The sequence below is a fragment of the Arvicola amphibius genome, chromosome 17 (genome assembly GCF_903992535.2).
Source record: "Arvicola amphibius chromosome 17, mArvAmp1.2, whole genome shotgun sequence".
Lineage (NCBI taxonomy): Eukaryota > Metazoa > Chordata > Mammalia > Rodentia > Cricetidae > Arvicola > Arvicola amphibius.
In genome coordinates this window covers 6,680,593-6,708,561 of record NC_052063.2, presented here as the reverse complement: position 1 = coordinate 6,708,561, position 27,969 = coordinate 6,680,593, and the positions used below count along the sequence as shown (strand labels likewise).

General features: G+C 41.9%; 1 protein-coding gene across 7 annotated transcripts in view; it reads right to left on the bottom strand.

Annotated features, from left to right (window-relative positions):
- The window catches only part of Anks1b (ankyrin repeat and sterile alpha motif domain containing 1B), an 896,366-nt gene that overhangs the window by 396,776 nt on the left and 471,621 nt on the right, over positions 1–27,969 (bottom strand). For 4 of the 7 annotated variants that reach the window (XM_038314479.1, XM_038314480.1, XM_038314482.1 and 1 more), the window contains exon 15: positions 23,014–23,025. The exons of the other annotated variants lie outside the window; for them this stretch is intronic. In XM_038314479.1, coding sequence (XP_038170407.1) covers positions 23,014–23,025 — 12 coding nt within the window. The remainder of the gene's footprint in view (positions 1–23,013; positions 23,026–27,969) is intronic. 7 annotated transcript variants of the gene reach the window in all.

The following is a 27,969-nucleotide window of genomic DNA, read 5'->3' as shown; positions in this document are numbered from 1 at the left end:
TTCTAGTGCCTGAATCATTCAAAAGTTTTGCTTGTCTTTGGTATTTAGCATAGCATTATATATATATATATATCATAATATATATATTAAATTATATATATATAATTTAAGTGCAGTACTTTAAAAAGTTTTATATATTTCATGTAATAGTTCCAAATGCCACTCTATTCTCACATTACTGCAAAGTAGGAATCCTTGATTTAACCTTTTTAATCGTTCTTCTTTTACCTCTTGGATAATCTGTCATCAAATTCCACTGTTTCCTAGTTCTCCAGATTTAAATTTCCCTTTGATCTTCACTGCCTACATTATCCCTGGAATAAATTATAGGTAGCTTCACTATCCTTACTCCTTACATATAATAGCTATACAGGATGACAACTCAGAGCACGATACGTCAACATATGGTATCTCAGCAACTGAGAAAACTCACCAGAACAAACTGTTGTCCTAACTTCCCCAGCCTCAGGGGTTCTCCATGTACCATGCGTGAAAGCAGGTCACAAGGCCCTCCCTCCAGAGGGTCCTAACCTCTAAACCAAGGACAAGAAGCTTTGAGCAAAGAGCCTGCCTGAGGTACTTGTAGTTAACACATTGGCTCACACTCCCTTTGCTGTGCAATCATACTTCTATGATAATACTAGGCATGAAAAATGGATAGATTTCCCTAGGTTTTTGGGTCCCTATTTCTGAAAGCTATTCTGTCAAATAAAACTCTTGTTAAATGCGTATGTAGTGATTTTTCCTGGTTAATCTCATTTGTAAGAGTACTATCAGCCTTGAACCCCACAATGGGTGATGAAGAATGTCACCTCTCTCTTCTAGAACGCTAATACACGATAGGTGAATGAATTACTCTTTCAATTGTCTTCTTGTTTCCCCTATCCAGCCACAAACTCTCCGGGTAACTCATGTAAGATGGATTTTCCATTTTTTCAGGTTGTAAATGTGATGGAGTCATTTTTTAAGAACATGTGTCCAACCAGAACACATCTATTCATGGGAATATTTATGCACATTTGAAAACTGAGCTACATTTGAATTGGGGGTCGGTATTGCACAAACATATAAATGCATGTGTTCGCCTAACACACAAAACCTGAAATTCTTCAACAAATCTTTCATTAATGGAGTGAATGGTATTCTCATGCATATGGACCACCTCTTGATGACTTAAAGGGCCATGCTAGATGTTTCTACCTCAGAGTGAAGGCAGACCCCACCCTTTCTTTCACATAGTTACTTTAATGGTGTCTTTCCAAAACATGGATTTAACTTTAAAACAGAATTTCATATTTGATAAATGATACTTTTTTCAGACTACTAAACTCATAGAAGGATGCTTACAGGGGCAAAACAAAACAGAATGAGAGTTTATAAACTAAAAGTCCAAAGAAACTTCCAAATATTTTGCATGGGTATTATTAGCTTTTTGTCTCAAACACAAGGCTGAAAATGTTGAGACAATGGGAACAGGTAAGTATCAGGTATCTCATGTGATATGGTTATTTTCTTTTCTTTTCTTTTTTTTTTTAAAGATTTATTTATTTATTATGTATACAACATTCTGCCTCGATGTATGCCTGCACGCCAGAGGAGGACGCCAGATCTCAGTACAGATGGTTGTGAGCCACCATGTGGTTGCTGGGAATTGAACTCAGGACCTCCGGAAGAACAGCCAGTGCTCTTAACCTCTGAGCCATCTCTCCAGCCCGTTATTTTATTTTCTAATAGGATTTTTATCGTTTAGATTTTTAAAAAAATGTTCGCAGATGAGATGTCATATCTTTTAAAAAATTTTATCTTATTTTATTTTCACAGCAGTAATCCCAGTACACACAGGGGAGGAATGATTGGTATAGAACAAAACCATACTGGTTATACTTGATGCTTTGGGGGCTGAGTGTGTATATACACTGCCCTCTCTTCTTTTGTCATAGTTTAAATTTTGAATATAATTTTTTTAGTATGTGGGTAAATGGAAGGGGGACACTGAGAACATTTTATTGCAATGAAGTGACCTTCCAAGGGGAGATGACACAGCACAAAGCCCTCTGATAGATTCTTCCTTGAATGCTTTCATACCCAGCCGTGAAGTCATGCTGGCTAAGTCAGTATCTTGGAGGTAGAACCATAATCTGTTGCTTGCCAATAACTCTGTGTTTTACTTACTTCATGACTGCATTTTCCCCACTATAGCATCTGGCTGGACAAGCTTACAGGGCTATAAAAACAAAAAGACAGGTTTCGAAATCTACCTTTGCAGTGGTTTTGAACATGGCCTTGTAAAAAGTGAATGTGATAGAGTCAAATGCTGATTTGGTCAAAGATGTTGTTTTCTGACTGGATCAGGCAGAAACACTTCCCAGAGTGCAATGGTGGCAATGCAATCTGCTGTATTTGTGGGAGAGAAGGTTGGCAACTTAAGAAGTTACTTAAGAAAGAACTTCACAGGGAGATGAAACACAGAAAGAAAACGCCACTGAGAGTGGAATGTGGGGCAGCTTCCTAAGGAGATCACAGAAGAACAGCAAAGGCTGGGAGGGTTTGGGTCAGCAGGAAACAGGATGCCACATCTGAGAAACAGGAGAAAGAGAATTCTTTTACTATTTCAGGAATAAAAGGGAGCTAAATGACACACATCGCTCCTTCAGCAGGGGGAGAGCAAAAGCTGAGGGCTCCTGAGAGTAAAAATGATTGCACATTTGGTAATTTCAAAGTCATCGACATAAAGATGACATAGAAGTAGAATCACTCACTATAACTTTGATTGGGAAGTAGGGGGGAAAAGGGGGCACCAAAAGAAAATGAATAGTTAATGTATCATCATGTACTGTTTTGGTCTTGAGATTCATATGCAAAGCTATCTGACAAACCCAGCATCCACACATGATAGATTATGAAGCCAATAAAACAATGTTTTTCCGAGTTTTAAATGGCAAGGGGACATTGTGAACAACATGGCATAAAGCAATGCAGAATCATATTTTTGTCTGAAATGAATAAGTGGAGACTTTCATCTTCTTCGTCTGTGTATTCAGGAAGAACAGGAGACAGAAACCTGTCATACAGGTAGGAGAAGTTATCTCCAGAAAGGAGTGTGCCTGGCCAGGAAGGTGCAAACGTTCCCATCACAGACATCGGTTCATGTCCTGGTGTCAGCTGAAGCCAGACATGCCAGATGTGTTCCAGCCAGAGGCTCTGGAATGTGCTGGAACCCCAGTCCTGCCACCAGGATGGAAAGAGACCTGGACACCTCATGGGTAGACCAGCTGTACCAATTGACCACTCAGCCCCCATACCTCATCCCCATTTCTGCCACAAGTCCTAAGTTCATTCTCCACTGCTGTGACAGGCACCACGACCAAAGCAAATTTGGGGGAGAAAAGAAGTTTATTTCAGTTTATAGTCCATTATGGAAGGAAGTCGGGGCAGAAACTCAAGGAAGAGTTTAAAGCAGGGACCATAGGGAAATGCTTCCTGCTGGCTCCAAGGCAGGCTCCTGTTTAGCTAGAGTTTTATACAGCCTAGAATAGCTGCCCAGACAGTGGTCCTGCCTGTAGAGGGCTGAGTCCCCCTATACCAATTAGCAATCAAGATAACTCCCCACACCCACACAGGCACATCTACAGACCAGCCTGATCTGGGGAATCCCTCAACTGAGACCCCCTTCTCAGGTGATTTGACGCTGTGTTGAGTTGACAGTTAAAATTAATTGGAACATCCTGTGAGGAGGTTCAGACTGGCAAAGCGGTGGTGACCCACTTCTTTGGACCTGTTCCTGCCGCTCAGGAGCTCTGTCGCTGTCTTTCTGCTTGCGTAGCTTTCATGTGCGAACCGACAATAAACTTCTTTCTAAAACATCACTCTCCCGGCGACCCATGAAAATCATTTTTCCAATCTACCAGACAAGAACCTGGAGCCAGTACCTTATATGGCCATCGGCTGCTGGCACCGTGATGCCCGTGCTAAGTCCACCTGGGGCTAGAAAGCCTCCAATGCTTCTAAGAAACTCACTCTCCTTTGGTTTCAGTCGTTTGCTAAAGTTATTGTATTTTTGTATATGCATGTTCATGTATGTATATGCATGTTTGGGCATGCTTGTATGTGTGTGCATGTGCTCATGCATATGATGCCATAGATCGGTGTTGAGTGTTCTCTTTCCTTCATCTCTCTCTACTTTTGAAAGACAGGCTCTCCCATGGAACCTGGAGCCCACTGTCTGTCTAGACTAGCTGGCCAGCAAGCCCTAGGGTTCTTCCTGTCTCTCGACTGCAGGTGTATGTCACCAGATCAGGCTTTTATGTGAGTGTTGGGGATCCAAAAGCAGGTCCTCATTATTGTGACTTACCAGCTAAACCATCTCCCTAAAATCTACTTGTTAGGCATTGTTCAATGTAAATAACTTTTATAGTCAGACACAGCAATAAAAATATTTAAAGTGTAACTCCTAAATCCCCAATAGTTCCCTGCTAATTAGCTCATTTGAATAAGTTTTATTATGATTGCCAACCACTTTGCTAAATTAAATGGATTCTTTAATTTCTGACTTCTGATGTATCAACTACTCCGAGTTAAAGTTCTCTGCCTATCTGGCTTGACTATTCTAATTTTAATCACCCCTCAGCTCTTACCTGGACAATTACTGTTATGGTGTGGATGTAAAATGTCCCTCACAGGCTCATGAGTTTGAACACTTGATTCCCAAACAGTTGTGTTATTGGGGAGGGGGCTAAGGGACTACCTGGAGGAAGTAGGTTGCTGAGTAGTGGGCTTTCAGGGCCCACTGACCCATGCCTCCCTCTGTTTCTTAATGGGCAGACCTAGATGTGAACAAGCCAAGCCCTTAAGTCCCAACCACCAAAACTGCGAGGCTTTCCTACAGCGACATCTACACTACTGTGATGGACTGGATCCTTTTCTTCCATGAAATTGCTTCTTGTCAGCCATTCATGGAGAGCAAGAGGGAAAGTAATTGGTGTGGCGATGGCTGATGGTGACAGCCTTGGCAATGGCAAGGACAACGGCGGGCCTTCACCATTAGGCATTCTGTGGACTGCTGCCAAGCTGTAAGGGATCCCCTGAAAAGCAAGGGGTGCTCTTCAGAGGCTTACTTTATAGGGCTGATCTTTTCTAGCTCCTCTCTGGGTTGTTCACTCCCAAGAACTCCAAGTTGTACTGTTTTATCTTTTCTCAGTAAGCGGTGATAGGCGCAATAGTGGTCTCCAATGATGTCCACATCCTGTTCTAGGGAACAGGACGATGCTGCTTTGTAAGACAAATCGTCCATTGCAGATGTGGTTAAGGATGAGGTCTCTGGGGGTTGGAGAGATAGCTCAGTGGTAGGAGCACATGCTGCTCTTCTAGAGGACCTGGGTTCAATCCTCAGCACCCATATGGCAGCTTACAACTGTCTGTAATGTCAAGATCCAACACTCTCTCACAAATATTCATTCAGGCAAAACACCAATACATATAAATAAATATATAATAATAATAATATAATAATAATAAAGATGAGGCCTCTGAGGTGGGGAGATTATCTTGGAGTATTTGAAGGGGTCACTCTAACCATGTGAATTCTGAAGAGCAAAGTCCCTTTCTCAGATTCTTAGAGACGGGGAGACAGCAGCCGAGAAGGCCTCCTCCCACCACTGCTGGCTTTGAAGATGGGCAGTGGGAGTCACATATCAAAGAATGTGGAAGAGGGTTAGAAACTGGAAAACCCAAGGGAATGGATTTTCCCTAATCTACTCAAAGTGATGCAATTTGACACAGATTTGGGTTTTACCTCGGTGGGCCTTTGGACCAGTTACAGAACGGGAAGATGATAAATATATATGGTTTGACCCTCCAGGTCTATGGCAAACTGTTACAACAATGATTAAAACAGCAACGAACACATGCCACGCTTTGGTAGGCTTTCTTGGCTCTCCCACTCCAGCTGTTTCCTGCAAAATTCTTCCTTACTGACCTATCCCGTGTGATCCCAGTCTAGGTGATGAACTCATGACCACTGTTCAAAATACAACTTAAAACCAAATGTCTGCCCCTGTCTGAAGTACCTTTATCCCCAAGTACCCCAGAACTGAAGCCGTTTCCCTATGTCATACTTAAGATACCATATGAATTAACTCAGAATAGATAGCTCCCCCCGCATGGGACTTTAAATTCATATGATGAATTATTATATCCACAGGCGAAGTGACACTGGTCACATCACCCAGTTTTAATAACTGATTGTGACTGCATGGGAACTCAGTGCATTGGTTACTCACTCTGGAACTGAGGAGCCGGGCAGGGTTGTGTTGGGACTCAGAAAACCCTGCCTCTACACAAGCCCTATTGCGTCCACACTGAGAACACCTGGGGAGAGCAAATAGGAGGAGGGGCATTCTCTGAAGTTCCCCTACCTACCTAAGAACCGAATCTGTCAGAGGAGCTCAATAGCTTCAAATCTTCTTACTGAATTTCATTAACCAAGGGAGAATAAACTCAAAACACAGAGGCAGATGGGACTGGGAAATCAACCCTTCCCAGAGTCCGGAGGACCTTTGTCCTAAACCATCCTCTGTTCTCTGGGCTCGTTCATTCCTCCTTTATAAAAATGATTTTCCACCCACCTAAGACAGCCCAAGGGCCTCTTCCCCATTTCCCTCTTCCTTGGGAAGGGAGTATTATACTTCAATTATCTGGGCCTTGAATTTCATAATTCATATGGTGGGTCCCACACAAATGCACACAGTGACAAATGTGGGCCTTTTTGCTCTGTTGATCTGCATGTTGTATGTTTTAGCAGACTCGAGGGGAAGTTGTAATCTCTTCAATGTCTGAAGCTGGAAAATGTTAAATGTTAAAGCCAACAAAAACGAAGAGAAGCTTGCGTCATCATAAGAATGGAAGTCAATGATTTTTAGGTCAGTTTTCAAATACCTTGAAGACTGAGGCCCATTTCACGGGGTGTAAATCTTATTGAAATTACTGAATACACACTCCTATGTCAGTGACGAAACTGGTAAATTTACAAGCATGATATTCATTATAACCCAGCTTCCTTGATATGGCAAAGCTTTGCATTGAGTCTTATTCGCACATGAGCTCAGAAAACGTGGTCTTTGCTACAATGGTATTAATTAATGGCTAATTAATGATTTCTAACAGCATTGCCGGATGCAGCATTTACATTTGTGAAGAACTGCACTACACAGCAGCTTCTGAGTGGATTCTCTGTATCACCCCCTCCCACACTCAATAGGGAGATGCGACCAATGGGGCTTTGTGAAAACAGTAGCAATATCTGATTTCTCAGGTTAGGCCCACGGATGCCACTATGACCCCCACTTCGATCCTTTGAACCGCTGAGACTGGAGTAAGACAGTGGATTTACTGTGAGGATGCTCAAAGAAGCCCATGGAGGAGCTCACTGAAGAAGTTATAAAGAGGACCAAGCTGCGTTGTTTGAGTGGGGCAACTGGAGGCGGATAACTGGACCCAGTCACTCAGATGATGGCACCCATGGCCGTATTTTTGTCTCTTTATTCATATAAATTATTATCTCTCGTTGTGTGTCAGAACTTGTTCCCACTAAATGAAGTCAAGCAAGGCTGTGATACAGCTCAGCTTGTGCATGAGTCCCTGGGTTAAATCCCCAGAACCACACAAACGGGGAATGGTTGTGCAGGCCTATAATTCCCCCAAAGGGGAGAAATATGACAGTCTTTAATATTTTTTATATTAACAAATTATCAGATTTATGATTTGTAATTATTTTCCTTGGGAGGGGTTTGATGAGGCAGGGGGGTCTCATGTAGTTCTCGTGGCCTCCGGGGGATCTCCTGGGAGATCACCTTTCTCCTATCTCTCAAATATGAGATTATAAACCTGAACAAACCCTCCGGGCCTGTGAAACTGCTCTCCCCATTCTGCCAGTGCCTTCGTCTTGTTCTTTGTTAGGTAGAAGCTTTTAAGTATGGTGTAATCCCATTGGCTGGTTTGTCTATTTTTATTTTTGTTGCCTGTGATCTGGGTCTATGGAGATGGAATGGCTACTTAGTTGTTGTTAGAATCCTGGGATTTAATGGTAAAGCCATGTAGCGGAGTCCAGTGTTTCTAAGCAAGGATGGCAGGCTTGTTCATGCTACTATTGGTTTGTCTCCTGTAACTATCAGGAGGTTGTTAGCCCTATTAAATTTTATAAATATTTGTGAGGCTGCAGAAACGTTGTTGTTGTGTATGTACATGTGAGTGTGTGTATATGTGTGTGTGTTTGTGTGTATGTATGCGTATATGTGTGTATGTTTGAGTATGTGTTTGTATGTGTTGTTTGTGTGTGTGTATGTGTGTATGTGTGTGTGTTTGTGTGTGGTGTATGTGTGTGTGAAGGCCATGGAGAATTTCAGGTGTGTGTCTACATGTGAGTGTGTGTGTGTGTGTGTGTGTGTGTGTGGTGTGTGAAGGCCATGGAGAATTTCAGGTGTGTGTCTACGTGTGAGTGTGTGTGTGTGTGGCCTATGACTAAGTGAAGAAGCTAGTGTTCCTTGCACTAATAAGCAGTAGTAAGAATCACTGGGATATATTATAGACCCCAGCTTCTAGGGTCACAAAGATTCTGGCAATAGTATCTAAAGATACAATAATTAAATGAATTGAAAGTCGACAACAGGCAACACGTCTCTGGCAGTGCTCTCCCAGGCTGGACCGTATGCACTCGCCGCAGCTCTGGTTCTGAGCACAGCCTGCATGCTTTGTATCACATATGCCTGACATCATGCGACACCAACGAACGCCGCCGCAATCACTTCACCTCGGCTTCTAGACAATTCTGTGTTATGAACTGCAGTGCTCTTACTGCACACACGTAGCTTTTTGCTCTTAAAGAAACAATGTGGTTTAATTAGAGAAAGCAAATGCTTTTAATGCTTTTCTACTATTCTTCCTCAGCATGCAAGCCTCAAGGAAGATATGTTTAAAACGTATTGTGTAAGAATGTTTGGTTTTTTTCAAAATCATTGTTTGAGTTGCCGACAGGAGTTTCAAAAAAAAAAAAAAAAAAAAAAAAAAAAAACCTCCTTAAATGAATTTTGGCTTGAGATGAAGGCAGAATTTCCAAAAATTTCTGAATATACTTCTGCCATTTTATACTATGTACTTATGCAAAGCGGAGTTCTCAGCACTCGTGATTATAAAGTCAAAACACTGATCAATTATAAAAAATACCGAAGCTGCCCTATGTCCTGCAGTATCAGATATTCAGTCGAGGCTTAACGCCCTGTGTAAAATAAACGAGTACATCCATCTCATCGGTGTGTACTTTTATTTTAACTTACTTTTAATTTATTTAATTTGCTTTTATCATTAGTAAATGATAAGATTACACCAAGACTTGCTTTAAGGGACATCTCTTTATATTTTATTAGTACATGATTTATTTGTATACCTGTTTTATATGCCTGTGTACTTGAAGTCACCTGAATATGTCTCAAACAAAAGGGATCCTGAGCGAAGCAAGGCTTAGAAGCTGTGGGTTAGATCTAGTGTCACCTCAGCGAGTCTAAGTTCAGGGAAGTGGCTGAAAACAGAGGGTACAATCTCAACCCGGAAAGTCCACAGACACAGACATCTTTCCTTTCCTGGTCGTCTCTAAGCATCAATGTATTCATAAGGATTTGTTGCCCATCTGAAGAGATGCATGGGAGAAGACACTGAAGTCTCCTGGAGAAGAGGTAGCTGAGAGGTCAGAGTTTTAATGGTCCAGGAAGCAGTCTTTGGCTCCTGATCTGCACTAGGTTCAGAAGAACTTCATCACAAAAGAACAACTATCTGTATTCAGGAGGCTGGGGAGAGAGAATCCTAAGTTTGAGGTCAACCTGAGCTGTATAGAAAGATCCATTATCAAAAATCAAGCTAACAGAAGGGTATAAGAACTCCCATGAGTCAGTGGAGGCTCCAAATCGATTCGCAACATTTGGGATGTAATCATAACCATTGCCATGGTTAATCTTAACTGGCAACTTGACTGGATTTACAACCACCATGGACACCCACCTATGGGTGGATGTGTCTGTGAGGGTGTTCCCAGAAAGATTTTACAGAAAAGGGAAGACCCTCCCCGAATGAGGGTAGTCCACTCTATGGGTTGGGGTCCCAGATGGCATAAAAGGGAAAAAGTACACAGAGACTCAGCAATTGTCCCACGCTGTTTCTTGCGGATACAGCGTGACAGCCACTTTACGTTCCTGTCTTCCCCTCCATGACGGACTCCATCCCTAACTGGGAAGCCAAAACAAAAGCTTCTTCTCTTTGTAACTCGCTACCCTCTCTTGCATTGTTTTCGTGGCAATGAGAAAAGAAGTTAACACAATAATCTTGTGTCTTTGTGAGGTTTCTGAGTTTCCACCCGAGTCTTAGAAGAAAATGTGACTTATGGAATGTTAAGTGTCAATCAGTGGGAAATGTCAAGGTTGACAGATTCTGCATGGACGGATATCTGGGGTGATACCTAACGGGAAGTTGAGCCATGGTGCTACCTGGAGGGAAGATGCCAAAAGCAGTGAGAAGATACCGTTAGTGCTGCCTGTAGTGAGCTTGGCCTCTTGTAAAAGCAATATGGAGGCTTCTGTCATGTAGCAGAGAAGGAAAAGTAACAGGAAATGAGTAGGGGAGGGAGCAAGGAAGGAGAGCACAGAGAGTTCTGTCTGTCCCTCTAATAACTGAGTTTTACTCTGATGATGACAGGAACACATTATTGACTAAACAAGATGGTTGGGTGCCAGTGTAAGCATTCAAAGCCCACGAGCGCAACAGGCTGTCTCCGACAAATGCTATTTTCCAAGAGAGAAAGAAAGCCCTAGAAACTCAAGATGCAGCTACATAGACCATGAACGGTGAATAAATACTCTTAGCTCACCAGTCAGTAGCTGTATTTGAAAATGATTAATAAAGAATGCACTGTGATTATTCAAGCTACCACGAGGAATATTGATTTAGTTCTTTCTGGAGAAGTTTGAATAAATTTATTATACTTTTCAGAGGCAAAGCCCTTAGGGAGTTATTTTAGCACAATGCCAATAGACTCTTGTCTTCTCTAAGCTGACCTTTGAGGTACACAGGAGTATGCATGCTAAATTTCTCTCTTTCTCTCTCTCTCTCTCTCTCTCTCTGTGCACGCGCATGTGCACATGCACACAAAAATACACACCCTTTTCTTTGTTGCTGCAAATGAAGTTAAGCAATAAATATTCTTTCTTGGTAGTATTCACAACAACAAAATACAAGAAACCAAAAATCAAATTACACAAGATCTTTGATAAGGAGAGGATGGTGGGAAAATTCAGCCTTTAGCTCTGCTACTTTTGTGTGTGTGTGTGTGTGTGTGTGTGTATGAGTCTTTTAGAGAACTTGAACCCAAGGCCTCACATATACTAGGAAATCTCCGCTATTGTGCTATATGTCCCCAGCCCTATGCTCAAGTTATTATTATTCTTTTGTCTGAAGGAAATAAAATGGTTTAATTTTTAAATTATTTAATAAGAAGGTACTTATTAAGTGCTATTATATGCAATACGCATTCCCAAGAGGTATAGGAAGGCTGCAAATTTGGGCTTCATTTATTTTTTATTCATTAATTTCAATTTCATCCATCAAACACACATCACGTATGAGACAAAAAGAAAAGAGAAGAAAAAAGTTTAACTTCAGCTACAAGTAATTTATAGTCTAATGAGAATTAAATTGAGTAATAGCAGATTTTTCTAATTCTAAATAAAAAGATGAGACTAATTCAGGTTTTCTTTTTCTTTTTTCTTTTTTTTTGAAAGACAGGGTCTCATGTCTCCTAGGCTGGTTTCAAAGTTGCTTTGTAGCTCAGGGTGACCTCGAACTCCTGATTGAATGCTGGGCCTACAGACAAGCACTACCATGTCCAGTTTTGTGTGGTGCTGGGACTGAACCCAGGGCCACCTTCATGTTTTGTCACATGGCAACAGTCTGTCAACTTTTAATCTCTAACCTAGGCTGGGATTTTCTCTTGTCTACTGCCTGTGGCTTTGATCATAGTCAGTAAGACTGCTGGAATAGACAGATTAAGAACTAAATGGACAGATGTCTAATTTTCAAAGTTAGTTTAGATGACTGTCTTTGGTGCTCACTCCCGTGGTCTACTGCCCGTAACCTCTGGGGCTCTTAGGATATGCACGTGGGCTGGCTATTTCACGAAAATCCCTAGTCTCTGTTAAGAGAGAAAGTATATGTGTGACAGAAGCAAACATTAGTTCTTACACGGAAGGTCAACTTTCTCTCTCAAGAGCCGACATTTCTGTCTTCTGAAATAAACTGGCAATAGATCAGCAGGGGAAAAGCTGTGACCAATTTATTTAATGATAATCTTATATGATACAGGCGCCTTCAGCCTGAAAACCCAAAGACCAAGTGTGAGTAGCCATGCAGAGATGGGACAAAGAGTCTAAGTGACTGGAAGCCACCGAGGGGAAACCCAGAGCAGCCTATCTACGTAGTCTCTTTTGTCCTTCAACACAGTGTTTCTTCCTGTGTAATTTTTCTAGAATGGAGGTCCTATGAACCACTGTTGGTCAAGGATGGTCTTTATGGCCAGCTCTTACACAGAGGAAGAATGTAATAGTTTTAGATTTTATATACGACTTTGGGGAAGAAGGCAGCTGGTTTCTATCCTTCACTTTGAAGGATAATTCTAGTCTCTGGCTTGCCACAGGAGAGCTAGAGCAGGTCAGGGAGAAACGTCACGTCTAGGCTGGGGCTTGGGTATCATCCTCTGAGCCCTGTTATTCTCACTTCGGTATTTGGACACTGGGAAGTTAGTCCAATCTTGCTTCTACCATTTGGAAGCATCCTTTCTGTACGGAAGCCCAATTTGGACAAACAACTCATCCTCCTAACACTTTGTTATATCAAGCTGACAGTGGAAAATTGATAATCTCTCCAACCCCAGACAGTTTTCAAACTATAAAATGTCTACTTCATTGATTGAATTTGTTCACGCATGTTTGTCAAGAGTTACCTTTTGTTTTTGTTAAGCACCTCCAAAATTTAGGACGAAAACAAGGATCATTTTTGTTCCTCTTGATATTAGTATTGCAAAATGGGCAACACTCTGGTGGGGTCCCTGGTGGGGTCGGATTTAGCTGGTGGTAACTCTGGAGGACACAGAGGCAGCTGTCCTTCTCCTTCTTCCTTAGGCTCAGAATTCTCTCTCCTTCTGTGTCCTGGGTTCTTGCCTCTAGGCTGAGGGGCTTCCCTTCAGGGATTTAGCTCCAGAACTGAAACTTCCATCACACTTTTTTTTTTTTTTTTGATTTTTCGAGACAGGGTTTCTCTGTGGCTTTGGAGCCTGTCCTGGAACTAGCTCTTGTAGACCAGGCTGGCCTCGAACTCACAGAGATCCACCTGCCTCTGCCTCCCGAGTGCTGGGATTAAAGGCGTGTGCCACCACCGCCCGGCTCCATCACACTCTTTTAGCGAAGGACAATCTGCTGATCAGTCTGATCAAGGCAGAGGTGAAGTTCCTCCTGGCTTCTGATGTAATCACTAACGATAACATAAACACGGGGTGTACAGAGGTGAAATTCCTCCCGGTCTGTTTAATCTAGAAGCAATCAGGTTGACAGAGGACCTGGGAGGGTAGGGTGAGCTCCTCAGCAACAAGAAGGACCAGGATTCACAAGCTTTGCACTTCACGTCCCTAACCAGCCCATCCTTCCTGAAAGTTACCTTATCTTGACTCTCTGCCTTTTCTGGAGCAGCTGTCCCCAACTTCTCCATATTCAGTGAGGTTGCTTCTCTCTAATGTGGCTCTGCGGTCACCCCCCCACCACCACCACCAAAGAGGCCTTGCCAGATACCCTCAGATCCACTGCTGAGCCCTTGTTCCTGAGATTTTAGAATGCACCTCATATTTGCCTCCCCACCCCCAGAAGTTATTGTAGTGCATTGAAGTCTCTGGGAGTTTGTTTCATGGGTGTGTTTTTTGTAGTTAGATTCTTTACAACCAAAAGACAAGATCCAAGTCTGAGTTTTGTGATCCTGCCATTCTTACATACTCGGTAAAAATATGTTAAGATGGAGCTAACATACTAGAAGTGTGTCTTCTATGTTCTGGTACCACCATAGTATCAAGAAGAATGCAAGAAACATATTAGTAGTTCAATGAATATTGAATGGTTGGATGAATACAGGAATCTATTTCTCTTAGTCACTGAATACAAGTAGAAACCCTGATTCTAGTGACCTAGTAAAATCTTCAGCAAGCTTCATAAAGATTTCAATTCCTCGCTGGGAAAGAAGCGGTATGCCTTAGGCATAAGTTTTCAAGTAATATCAATGTTTAATACATAAACCTTTTGGGCAGAGGCATATAGCTAAAAATAAATCTGTATCCTTTTGAATGTGCAGGCGAAAGCTCTGTAGGCATGTATTCATGCTACCAACACAAAACAGTTCTCTTGCCTGTACAAAACAAAATGAAACCTATAGGAAATGAAATTGTTTTTCTATGTATGACAAGTTCAGGCTCCAACTGAAATAAGAGATGACATAAATCAATAGGTCTCCAAGGCAAAAACCAAGAGTGGTTTTTAGGGGAGCGAAATCTAGTGTCCATTCTAAAGACATACTTCCTTCTTATAGATCAAGTGTTCTGTTTTATGCCGGATGAAAAATGATTCATACACCATAGCGTCTGTCACTCGGAGACCCCAAATCAGTGTACCAGCAACAGGGTATCATTCTGCGTATTTTCTGGGGTCTCTTACATGCTTCATGAAGAGCTGTGGGTCTGTCTTTAACAATGCTCTACCAAAAAACTGAAGTCAAGATGCTGTAAGGTGATCTTCCAAGTGGTTCAATGGGCTGTACCATGGCACAGAGCATCACAGATGTCTCCTGCAGCTACCATTTTGTTGCTGATTTTGGAAGCTCTTCTAGGACGTTTAGTGACATCTTGCAGGAGGTAAAAAAGTAGGTTCATATATCATATATATAGATATATATGTATATATATACATATATATCTATATATATGATATATGAACCTACTTTATATATATGAACTATATATATGATATATGAACCTACTATCTATATATATGTATATATCTATATAAATATAGATATATATGTGTTTGTAAGGCTGTACTTGGTCTAGAGAAGATACCAGACCTCTACACATTTTGTAAGATTCCTCACCCATAAAGTAACATGGAGGGAGCAACAAACACTCCTTCCCAGGTAGATTTCTGTTGTCTTTGCCTCGAAGGCTATTTGATCCCACCCAGTGTATAGCTCCAGGGCACAACGAGAACTGAAGGGTGTTTCCTGAACATTATCTTTAGTTTTGGACTTGCTACTGCCCATGGCCAGACCAAGTCTAGTCCCTCAGTTCTGGCCCCTGCAGTAACAGCTCACGGAAAAGTGAAAGAGGAGGAAAAAGGACACAGCCCAACCTTTTCAATTATTTGTCTTTCCGGTTCCTCGCCCATCATCTGGAGGAGCTGAGTTTGATAGAAGGTCCTTCCAGCTAGATATAATACTAGCTCATGTGAATCTCAGGGAACTATTTCCCCTCATTTTATAATTTTTTAAGGTTAAGGCCAGAGAAAGTACCTTTCTGGGTTCACATCTCTAGGAGGAGTGTGAGCGATAAAGTTATGTCCTGGCCATTCTGAATCAAAAGTCTATGTCTACAACTACAGTGCTCCAGCACACCTCATCTCGGATGAACATAGAGTCTATACTGCTTCCTATGAACAATCAGTTTAAGATGCTATGTCTCCTCCTGTCTTGAGTGTCATCAAGAAGTGAAGTCTTGTTCCCCAAGCTCCTAAGGGCCATGGGGTATGTATGCCCATGGGAATAGGGTTGGGGGTGGGTGTGAGGGGGTGGCATTGACTTCTGCCAGTGTTCTCATTATTTGGATACCTACCTTGTTTCCAACTTAGTCCTAAATCTTCCTGAGGACGGGACATTTTTAGATTCCTTCTGACTTCACAGATTCTTTACATGCAGTGAGTACCCAGAAACATTTGAAACAAGGCCCCTGGTGAATCTAGATGCCCTGAAGGGAAGGTTAGTACTTATTTTAGCCTGGGAAGACCCCCTCAGTTCGACCTGCGACCTGCTAGTTGATTCGTTGATCCTGCTACTCACCTTTGAATTCTTTAGCTGTGTGAAGGAAGCACTAGTACAAAGTGGAACAGATAACATCCACAGGAGGGCAAAGCCGTGCTAATTTTTGTTGACTGGCCCATTGAAGTGGTAATGAGACAGAATTTCTGCCTTTGGCCAGAACACACCCGGAGTTCTCCTGTCTTGTTATTCATCTTCTCCCCTGGAGAGTAGCAAGCCAGACAGACAGTTCCTTTCCTAGGAGGCACAGCCCAAACCTCTCCGAGAAGGAAGGAGAAATATTCACCCTAGTGCACATCTTCCCCCAGAAGGCCCTAGGCGCGAGCTTACTCTCTCTTCATCATCCAGGCAAGCCAGCCTGCCATCAAGTATAATTCAAAGAACTGGGCTACATGGAAAAACAAGCAAACGGAAGAAAAAAAATCCACTCTGCATATTGATTTTGTCTAATGTGGCATTTGCACACATGAACGACCACAGTTCTTACTGACTGCTGCCAGACTAATTCGTCCCCAATACTGCCTGATCCTGACAGTCCCTGCCCCTAAACCCATCCCAGCGTTATCTCCAGAGACAGCTAGGTTTAAAATTAGAGGCTCACCACTTTCTGGGAAATTTACATTTCTACATTTCTGTTTTCTCGGAATAGGAAGGTTTCAACCAACAATTCCATATATGGGTTCAGTACATTCTCATGTCTTGGAAAGTGTTGAATTTTCTTCATTCATAAGTTAAAATTCTCTATGCTTCAAGTTCCAATAACCGATTTGCTCCCCACAACAAACCTATTCTGACCTTCCCTGCTGGCAGAATGTTACCCTCTTCGGGGCTTGGACACAGGTTTTCTCATAGTATAAACACATTTCTTTCTGCTGTGGTTTATGTCTACCTAATCTGTAGGCCCTAGCATATAACATTCAATAAATGTTTCTTGAATGAATATTAATGTTTACTTAATGAAGCCTTTCCACTGATAGGGTCATCGGAAACCAGAAATAAAATGTACAGTAATTCATTACTTTTGAAGGTCAGAGTCAATTTGAAGACTCTGTGAAGCCTGAAGGGCCCACAGCTTCATCTGGACACCCTGAGAATTTCCTGCTGTAGACGCACAACATTGAATCCTATTAGTGTTCTCTGCTTCCCGAAAGGCCAGCGCTGCCAAGTCTCGCCACCTTCAGAAACCCAGTTCCTGGCAATGAAACGAGTGACACTTCTTTTCCTAGTTTGTGTCCTATGACTGTGACCAAACACTGAGCAAATCCAACTTGGGGAGGTCAGGATTTATTTCATTTCTCAGCTTTTGGTCTATTGGGAAAGGAACTCAGGACAGGAACTGAAATCAGGAACCTAAAGGCAGGAAAGGAGGCAGTTTACCATGGAAAACCATGGCTTGCTGGCTTGTTCCGAATGGCTTTTTCAGCCTCTTTCCTTACACAACTCAGGACCACCTGCCCACTCTATTTTAAAATGGGGGCTTCATCTTAAGTCATCTAATGGGTAGGGGGCCTATCTCAGCTCCAGACATGTTCTGAGATAATGGAATTTGAACAGAAACCATGAAAACAGCCAATTAAGGAGCTGGGAAACAGGACCATAAAATTTAATAAGGTCCAGATGTTCCTAAGAGGCATCCTGTCCTTGAAGATATCTTGTCAGTTATTAATGGCCCTTTGTTAGGGTTTTGTGCCCAAAAACTGATCAATGGTTTCAGAAACTACCTTACCCAATCCCAAGGCACAGGACTTGATCTCCCCTGATTATGGTGTTTCCCCTTTAAAAGTTATCTCTTTCCTGGGGCTCACGGCCACACTTTCCACACCCATCCTGCTGGGGTTGCTGGAAAGGGGTGGTTCAAACTCAAGTTTGTAAAGTAAAGATGCTCCTGTAATTTGCACTAGAAATCAGGCTCTGTGAATTCATTTGGGGGGGATGAGTAATTTGGGCCTAACAGTCCCACCCCCAGTGAGCTGGCTCCTCCCACAGCAATCCTTAATCAAGAAAACACCCCACAGGTTCATCTACAGGGCAATTTGATGGAAGTATTTTCTCACTTGAAGTTCCTTCTCAGAGAGTCTAGCTGTGACACATTGACAAAACAGAACACAAACAGAAACCCAAGCAGGATATGCCTCATAGTTAGAGAAAACAGACCACATTCAATCCCAGGCCCTTGGCCACAGTTGCATTTAGAAAGAACAATAGGCAGGACTCACATCCGGGTTCATATGGCTCAAAATCTAAGGTGTCCATACTTTGGTTTTTGGTTTTGTTTTTCTCTAACACTTCACATTTCTCTTGGAACTGTAGCTTTAATAGAGTTTCTACTATTTCTAGTTCTTATCTGAGGTACACTTCCCACCCCCAAAGCTTCACAAAAGGCCAGTTCTAGCTGCTGGTGACCCGCTTAGTGTGACAATAGTGTGATCTCTGAGGAGGTCACAGCTTCCTTTCAGTGACTTCGAGGGCAACTTATCCTTCCGCAGTGCAGAGTCCCCTGAGCAGGACGCCTGGCAGTTGGCCACATTTGCAGCTCATTTGTACTACTGTGTCTGCCCAGCCTTCTGTGATGCACTTCTTTGTCCCTAACACTGGCTCAGAGTAAGTCACAAATCTGGCCACCCTTACAAAAGAGTAAAATCTAGGAAGAGTAGAGACCTTACTGGTGACTTGCTAATTGGGGACTCAAAATTTTATGTAGCCTCATCTATTGAAGATTACCCTTAAGTGCTATGAAGAGAGACTTTTCTGGGCTTTGAGGAGACCCCATGATGCATGTGGCAGGCAGGAGAGGGGCTCTTTGAATGAAGGATGCAGACTGCTGCAAATATCAAACACTCTCTGAGCACAGATGACACCAAATAGCGTTTCATCGATTCTGAGATCTGCCCCACCCATGTTTTTAACATCTCTGTAATTAGAAACAACTGAGAGCTTTTGTAATGATTACAGCAGAATTGCGGTCATCACAGTTACTACAGACCATGCTGCTTCGTTTCAGTTGTCAACTTGACGAGAATTAGAGTCATTGAGGAAAGGTCTCTAGGTGTGCCAGTAGGGAATTATCTTGCCTAGGTTTATGGAGGCAGGAAGGCCTGCCCACTGTGAGTGGCACCATTCCCTGAGCTGAGATTCTGTACTTTGTCATGGGAAAAAAACGGGCTGAACACAACCACTTATCACTCTCTGCTTCTTGCATGTAAATGCAATGTGACCAGCTGATCCAAACTCCTGTCGATTTGATGAACTCGGAGCCAGAAGTGACCCTTCTCCCTTCAGTGGCTTTTCTCACTACACGTTATCACAGCACCTGGAGAAGGAACCACGAAGCACACAGCCTTTGCTCATCTGAGTATCAAAGATGCCAGCAGAGAAATCTGTAAACCAGGCAGAAATGGGAGAAGGCTGGCTGTGCCAAAGGCAGCCCGAAAGTTCCAGAATTTATCTTTTATAAGATGTTCAGGAAATGTTTCATCACCAACCTGAGCTTTATGACAGGGTCAAAGCGGGATATTCAGAAGACTCAGAAAAAAATAACATTCCAGGAAGTTCAGTGGAGTTCACAGTCTTAGATCAGACTAGGTTTTTCTTAAGTACTGGAGAAACACAGTCTCTGACAGCCCGTCAATCTCCTTCAAGAGCACGGCTTGACACAACCGTTCTGCGTCATGGAATTTTATAACTAGACTATGACAGTAGAAAGTTGGGGTGCAAATGGCTATTTAGGGTAAATCTCAGCTTCCTTTGCAGCTTGATGGGATCATGTGACTATGTTTTAGCCAATGGTATGTGAGTAGATTGAAATACAATTCTGAGCATGATGAATTGGGTCTTAAATAGTTGCCTACAACTTAAATGGTAAAGACTTGTCCCCGGCTGATGGTGCTACTGGAAGGTGTTGAAATTAAGGAGATGGTGGGGTGGAGGATAGTTGGAGGGAGTACATCATTACGAGAGTGTGTCTATGAAGGACATTTTGGGCCTTGGCTTCTCTGCCTTACTCCCCTTCCTGACCACCATGAGGTGAGAAATTTTGTCCTGACCCCAGTCCCCAAGCAGTGGAGCACCCCGACAAGGACTGAAACCTCCTACCCTGCAAGCTGAAGGAAGCCTGATCTCTTTAAATTAACATCACAGGTAAATTCTGTCACCACAGTGGAGAGCTGGCCCAAACATGGGCCACGTCAAGATGTCTGTTACTAGGCATGCTGATGGGGTGGAGAAACTGCACACATTTTCTTGCATCAGAGATAGAAGCCATGTTTGAAGGGAAGCAGAAAGAGTGGTAGTAACCGCAAGGCCATGACAACTTTCATGCCAGCCTTTAACGACTGGCTCGGACTAACATAAATTAATTCATGCAGCCATCTCTTTAGGTCCTTCTGCAGCCAAAATGATGTCTACTTTCTTGGTTTACTCTTTCTCATTCTCTCCTGCATGACATGACTGCAGCCACGCACGTGTCGACCTCACAAGAAAGCTTCCTTGATCTATGTGATTTCTTGCAATCCACTTTCCTGAGGGTTGCTAGTCTTTTATCTTTGGCGAAGGGCGTCTTGCTTTCAAGCTGCATTTCTATCCTTCAAGGACATTTCTTTTCCTCCTCAAAACCCATTCCTGTTACTTCAAACCTCCTATTATGGCCTTCAGCTTCCTCAGGCTAACCTGAGGAAGTACTAACCGTATCTTCTGTTGGCCTCTTTTTTTTCTCTGACTATGTGGCTTTTCTTATCCATCATACATCACCAGAAAGCCAAATGGCGGCTTTTCTCATAGTCCAGAGAATAGGGGATTTTCTCTGAGCTCGTTAGCTGCGGATGACTGGTGCAAACTAATTCTCATAAATTGTAGAACCCACATTAAGCAAGTTTTTCCTTTTTACACATTCTCTCCCATCCTTAAAACAACTCTAAAACAGACGAGTCTTATTCTTCTATGGAAGCTCAGAATAGATAAAAGGTCTTCTCCAGGAGACTTTACCCGCTGAAGTTCTGAGAGAGTCTAATAGAAGCCAGTCTACATGAGGCATGGCAGAGGATGGCTGTAATCCCAACACCGAGGAGGCCAAGCCCTGAGGACTTAGAATGCAAGGCTACCCTGGGCTATATAGGAGGACCCCACCTGTAAACCAAGGGTGGGGGGTAAAGCACAGAGGTGAGCAGCACAAAGCCCTGGGTTCAATTCATAGAGCCACAAAGCAAAACAAACCCCAAGTTCCAGCCTGCATTCTTCCTATCACATATACACAGATCAGGGTTCTGGGAAACAAGAACAAGGACTTAGTTGTTACGGCTCAGTACAGGAAGAGTAGGACCAGGAAAGGAAAGAAACATCCTGGTTTTCTGGCATGGAGGCCAGGTTAACACAAGGATGATTAGAACCTTTTAGGCCTGCTCAGGAAGAAAAAGACAATCCCTCACCTCCCCTAAGCCCCACTGAAGGTTATTCTATTTTTCTGACCTTGACAGATATTTCTCCCTAAGTTCTCTGAATTATTATGGAATAAAGCGGCTCATTTTAATTTCCCTAGATGTCTTTATTGAATTCTTTCACAGTGTTTTATGGAAAATATCTGATTACGGATTCATAGAATAGAACATTATGGAATTTTATGCTAAGTGGCTGCCACAATGGCATTCAGGCCCAGGAGCTGTGCGGCTCTCCGATGCTGACCTGGTCCCTGCAGGCTCGAGGGAGGAGCTCTAAGCTCTTGTATCTTGCAGTTTACCTCATGACTGCACTTTCTGAGTAAATCATAAAGAGAACGCGATGGCCCCAGATTCCCGGCGAAAGCTTGGAAAGAGACAACGTGAAACACTTGAGCACTGAGGTCCAGAGCCTGGGTTGGGGAAGAGGACTAAGTTTAAATCCAGCTAGGCTTCTTTTTAAAGGAGCGTGGCCAGCTTTCTTAATCTTTCCACCCCTCTGTTTCATGGTCTGTTTGTAAAGTGGGCAAGATTCATAGATTGTTCCGGAATATTTGTGAGGATTATGTGAGCTAACATAAGTCCTTAGAAGGATATTTGGCTCATATGAAGGATGACCTTAACAGTTAACTATATATTGTATTAAGAAGGGCTAAGAGCAAAATACTGTAGATTGTGAAAGACCCTGCGTGTGCCCGGCCTCCTCATGCTCAGAAAAGACAATCAGTGCGGTCACGGTGCTCGGCACGATTCTTCTCACTCGTCCTGGCCGGCAAGCACAGTGCACAAGGTGGCAATGTCCTAGGTGATGAGATGCATTTCTCAAGGAAAGAGTTGATTCCCTCCTTAAAGGTCTGGTAGTAACAGGTAGAACAAGTTACCAATGAGTATTAACCTTACGCTCACCTTCACTAAATTTAAGTTTCTCCCTGATTGCAGGCTCCTGACCTCCCTTTATAGAGAGTGTCTCCTTTATAAAACTGGTAATTAAGAAATTCATGTTCTGCTCCCTTCTTTACACATGAGCTTTTCTTTTTTTCTTTTTCCAGCTTCTTCTAATTTTATCAGTCAGGAACATGTTTTCTAAAGACCTGGGAGTCTTGCCTTTAAAATACATCCATCCGTAAAATAATCCCAGAAGCTCCATGGAAAGGTAGGAGTCTAATTTTGATAAGTGGCAATTAGCAAACACAGATGGCTCAATTACACCGAGCAACCTTCCCTACAATATCCTTCAGTACTGTCTACTAGTTTGCCTCAATGCTTGAAAACCCTCTTGCTTCAGGGTTAAGGTCAGTCTCATTCCTTGTTGAAATAGTGTAGAATGAAGTCTTTGATGCCCATTTCATTCTATCTACCATAATTTGTATTGTCATCACAGGACCAATCATGTTAAAAATGTTTCTATGAAAACAAAAAGAATAAAAGAAACTTCCTGTTTCCCCTCCTACCAATAAACAAGATTTTTCCCCCAGAGTAAGGGAGAAGAAAAAAAAATAATTGACAGTGAGTGATAGGTATAGTTCATGTTTCTGAAGGTCAATAATTCATAACTGAAAAATTGGACTCTTTCAACTCTCCAGAAGAACCAGCAATCTCAGTCGGTGAAGTATGGTCACATTCCTGGGATTGTGTGACCATCTACCTACTGAGACAGTCTTTAAGAAGTCTGTGGTTCAGCAAACCACATACAGACATTACTAAGAAAGAGAATTACAGATCAATCTCAATAATGAACATGGATGAAAAACTACTCAATAAAATACTGGCAAATCAAATTCAAGAACACATCAGAACCATAATCCACCATGATCAAGTTGGCTTCATCACAGGATGCAGGAATGGTTCAACAAATGAAACTCTGTCAATGTAATCCACCATATAAACAAACTGAAATGTAAAAATCATGTGCTCATCTCATTAGATGTTGAAAAAGCTTTCGACAAAATATAACATCCCTTTATGATGAAGGTCTTGGAGAAAGAAGGGATACAAGGAACATACCTAAACATAATAAAGGCAAAATACAGCAAGCCAACAGCCAACATCAAACTAAATAAGGAGAAACTCCATGCAATCACACTGTAATCAGGAACAAGACAAGGTTCTCCATTCTCTCCATATCTATTCAATATAATTCTTGAGGTCCTATCTAGAGCAATAAGACAACAAAAGGAGATCAAGGGGATACAAATCAGAAAAGAAGTCAAACTCTCACTATTTGTTGATTATATGATAGTTTACATAAGCTGCTCCAAAAATTCTGCCAAGGAACATCTATAACTCATAAACACTTTCAGTAATGCAGCACGATACAAGATTAACTCAAAAAAATCAGTAGCTCTCCTTTACACAGATGATAAATGGACTGAGAAAGAAATCAGAGAAATATCACCCTTCACAATAGTCACAAATAGCTTAAAATATCTTGGAGTAACTCTAACCAAACAAGTGGAAGACTTGTATGACAAGAACTTTAAATCTTTGAAGAAAGAAACTGAAGAAGACACCAGAAAATGGAAAGATCTCCCATGCTCTTTGGTAGGTAGAATTAATATAGTTAAAATGACAATCTTAACAAAAGCAATTTACAGATTCAACGCAACGCCCATCAAAATCCCAGCAAAACTCTTCACTGACCTTGAAAGAACAGTACTCAACTTCATATGGAAAAGGAAAAATCCCAGAATAGCCCAAACAATCCTGTGCAATAAGGAACTTCTGGAGGAATCACAATCCCTGACTTCAAACTCTACTACAGAGCTACAGTACTGAAAACAGCCTGGTGTTGACATAAAAACAGACAGGAGAACCAATGGAACAGAATCAAAGACAAGATATTAATCCACACACTTACAAACACCTAATTTTTGACAAAGACATAATAAATAAATAAATACATAAATACATAAATAAATAAAATGGAAAAAAGAAAGCATATTTAACAAATGGTGCTGGCATAGTTGAATATCAACATCTAGAAGAATGAAAATAATCCATATCTATTACCATGCACAAAACTCAAGTCCAAATGGATCACAGACCTCAACATAAAGCCAACCACATTGAACCTCATAAAAGAGAAAGTGGGAAGTACATTTGAACGCATTGACACAGGAGACAACTTCTTAAAGATAACTCCAGTAGCACAGACACTGAGAGAAACAATTAATAAATGGGACCTTTTGAAACTGAAAAGCTTCTGTAAAGCAAAGAACACAGTCGACAAAACAAAACAGCAGCCTACAGAATGGGAAAAAAATCTTCACCAACCCCATATCAGACAGAGATCTGATCTCCAAAATATACAGAGAACTCAGGAAATTGGTCATCAAAAGAACAAATAATCCAATAAAAAAATGGAGTACAGACCTCAACAGAGGAATATAAAATGGCTGAAAGACACTTAAGGAAATGCTCAACAACATCCTTAGCCATCAGAGAACTGCAAATCAAAACAACTCTGAGATTCCATCTTATACCTATAAGAATAGCCAAGATCAAAAACACTGATGACAACTTATGCTGGAGAGGTTGTGGGGTAAAGGGAACCCTCCTGCATTGCTGGTGGGAGTGCAAATTGGTAGAGACTCTTTGGCTATTGGTATGGCGATTTCTCAGAAAATTAGGAAACAACCTTCTTCAAGACCAAGCAATACCACTTTTAGGTATATATCCAAAGGATGCTCAATCGTGCCACAAGGACATGTGCTCAACTATGTTCTTAGCAGCATTGTTTGTCATAGCCAGAACCTGGAAACAACCGAAATGCCCTTTGACCAAAGAATGGATAAGGAAAATGTGGTACATTTACACAATGGAGTACTAGACAGCAGAAAAAAATAATGATATATTGAAATTTGCAGGCAAATAGATGGATCTAGAAAACATTATATTGAGTGAGGTAACACAGACCCAGAAAGACAAATATCATATGTACTTACTCATAAGTGGCTTTTAGACATAAAGCAAAGAAAACCAACCCACAAATCACAATCCCAGAGAACATACATTGATCTAATCTACATGGGAAGTAGAAAAAAGCAAGATCTTCTGAGTAAATGGGAGCATGGGGACCTTGGGGGAGGTTTGAAAGGGATAGGGGAGAGGCAGGAAGGGGAGCAGAGAAAAATGTATAGTTCAATAAAATCAATTTTAAAAAAAGAAGTCTGTGGTTTAACTGGAGCAGCCAATGGAAGATTTTATGAAGAAAATCATGGCCATTCCTTATGCCTTCTGAGGATAAACTAGGCATCTCCAAACCTTGAAGAAATAGGGAGTATATGTACAAACACTAAAACTGTACCAGACGAGCAGATGCCTGGAGATCAGAGCTCTTGTTTCAATAATGTTTGGTTTTACCTGGCATCTCTAGTATTTCTTTTCCATCTCTTCTAGCCTCCAACTCTCATTCTCCGATTTGGTCCCATCTCTAGGCCATGTTCTTGCCTATCTCCTGCTTCAGTACCTCTCCTATCTTGACCTGCCCTGTCCCCTCCTCTCCTCTCTTCTTTCTCCTTGTCTCTGTCTCCTCCTCTTCCTTCTTCTATTTATTTATTGGGCGAAGGGAGGATGTGTGCTGGGGTAGCTGAGGGGAGATGGGAAGGCAGCTTGAGGGAGTCACTTCTCTCCTTCCACCATGCCCAGTGGTGAGTACTTTTGTCTGTGGAGCCACATTATCAATCCTGCCCTTCACTGCATCTGTGGCTGGTTTCTTTGTCTGCAAACAATGAGTTCCATGACTGGTCGAAGTCATTCTACTAAGATATAGTCACCTGCATGGTCAACTGGTCATCTCTAGGCCTCCTACCTGTACCTAGGTTTCTTTTTTGGGTCTCAGTGAGATGATTTTTGATAAAACTAGGCCACTTCTTCCTCAAGATGGAAGAGCAGAAGTGCAGGGAAGTCAGGCTCCTCCTGAAAATGCAGAGCCTGGGTGGCCGTGTCATTTTCCAAGACGTAGTCACTGGATTAGGATGACTGGGTAACCCACAGGAGCCCTTTTCATGCCCTGGAGAAGGATTTGCACCAGGTTTTTTTGGATTTGTATGCTCACACAGATTGACACCTCTGTAACTTTCTGGATAACCATTTCCTAGATGAGGAAGTGAAATCCATAGAAAACATTGGCAAGCACCTACTCAGCAACCGCGGACTGCTGTGCCTCCAGAATTCGACAATATTCACTTTCATATACCATTTTATCAAATCATCATCACCACCATCATCACCATCATCATCACCACCATCATCACCATCATCATCATCACCATCATCACCATCATCACCACCACCATCATCATCACTATTAAAATTAGATCCTTTACCTACCCTCCCAGTGACTGCCCATTGTCAGTCTGGTGCCCATACTTCCATTCTGTTCTATCTACAAAATTACCATTGAGAAGGAAAAGCGAAGGTGTACATGGATAAAAACTTGAAGGCCCTTACACCAGGACATGGGTCAAAGAATGTGTCGCTGTGATCAACACTGGGTTATGGATAAAGTCTGTCTTAAAATTGTTCTGCAAATTAAAATTGTGACATAAAAATGAAATGTAAGCAAGCCAATGAATCCTTTTATCGAAGCTACTCACACCCACTTGAATTCAAATCTCATAAAAATACTTGATTATGTATTCATTAACAGAATTCAAATATCAAATAGCTATCAAATTATTAGCATAGATAACTGTAGAATTTCATTTAAATATGAATGTTTATCTCTTGTGTATCTGTATCTCCCTCCTCTGTTTGTCATTACACTTTTTTTTTGAGACAGGGTTTCTCTGTTCCTCTGTTGCTTTGCAGTCTGCCCTAGAAGTCACTCTGTAGACCAGGCTGGCCTCGAACAAATAGAGAACAGCCTGTCTCTGTCTCCCGAGCGTTGGAACTAAAGGCATGTACCACCACTGAAGTTTAACAATAAATAAAAGTAATGCATATTCTCTGAAAAAATTTCAGAACATTTAGAAGAAAAAGACGGCAAAAATTAAAAATCACTGGCAATCTTACTAAGAGGCAGAAACTATCAATGCTTTTGCATATATCCTTGTTGGGCTATGACTGTTGAAATTAGACCATGTATTTTCAAATTGCTCTCACTTTGACCTCTTATTTTGCTAATAGGAAGTCAATAATTGTAGCATTTGTAAAATATTTTAGCACAAATTGACTAGAATTCATCAAATTGTTGCTTTTTCCCCTCAGATTTTTGACTCAGGGGTTCATTAGGAAATCCAGGACTGCCTGGAATTACGTGGTCAATGCTGTCCTTAAACTTAGGATCCTCCTGCCTCCACCTTGTTGTAATTTGAAAAAAGCATCATGTGAGAGAAAGGTGCCATGCGACAGAGCTCAGGTGGAGAGGTTTTCTATGTGGGGGAGT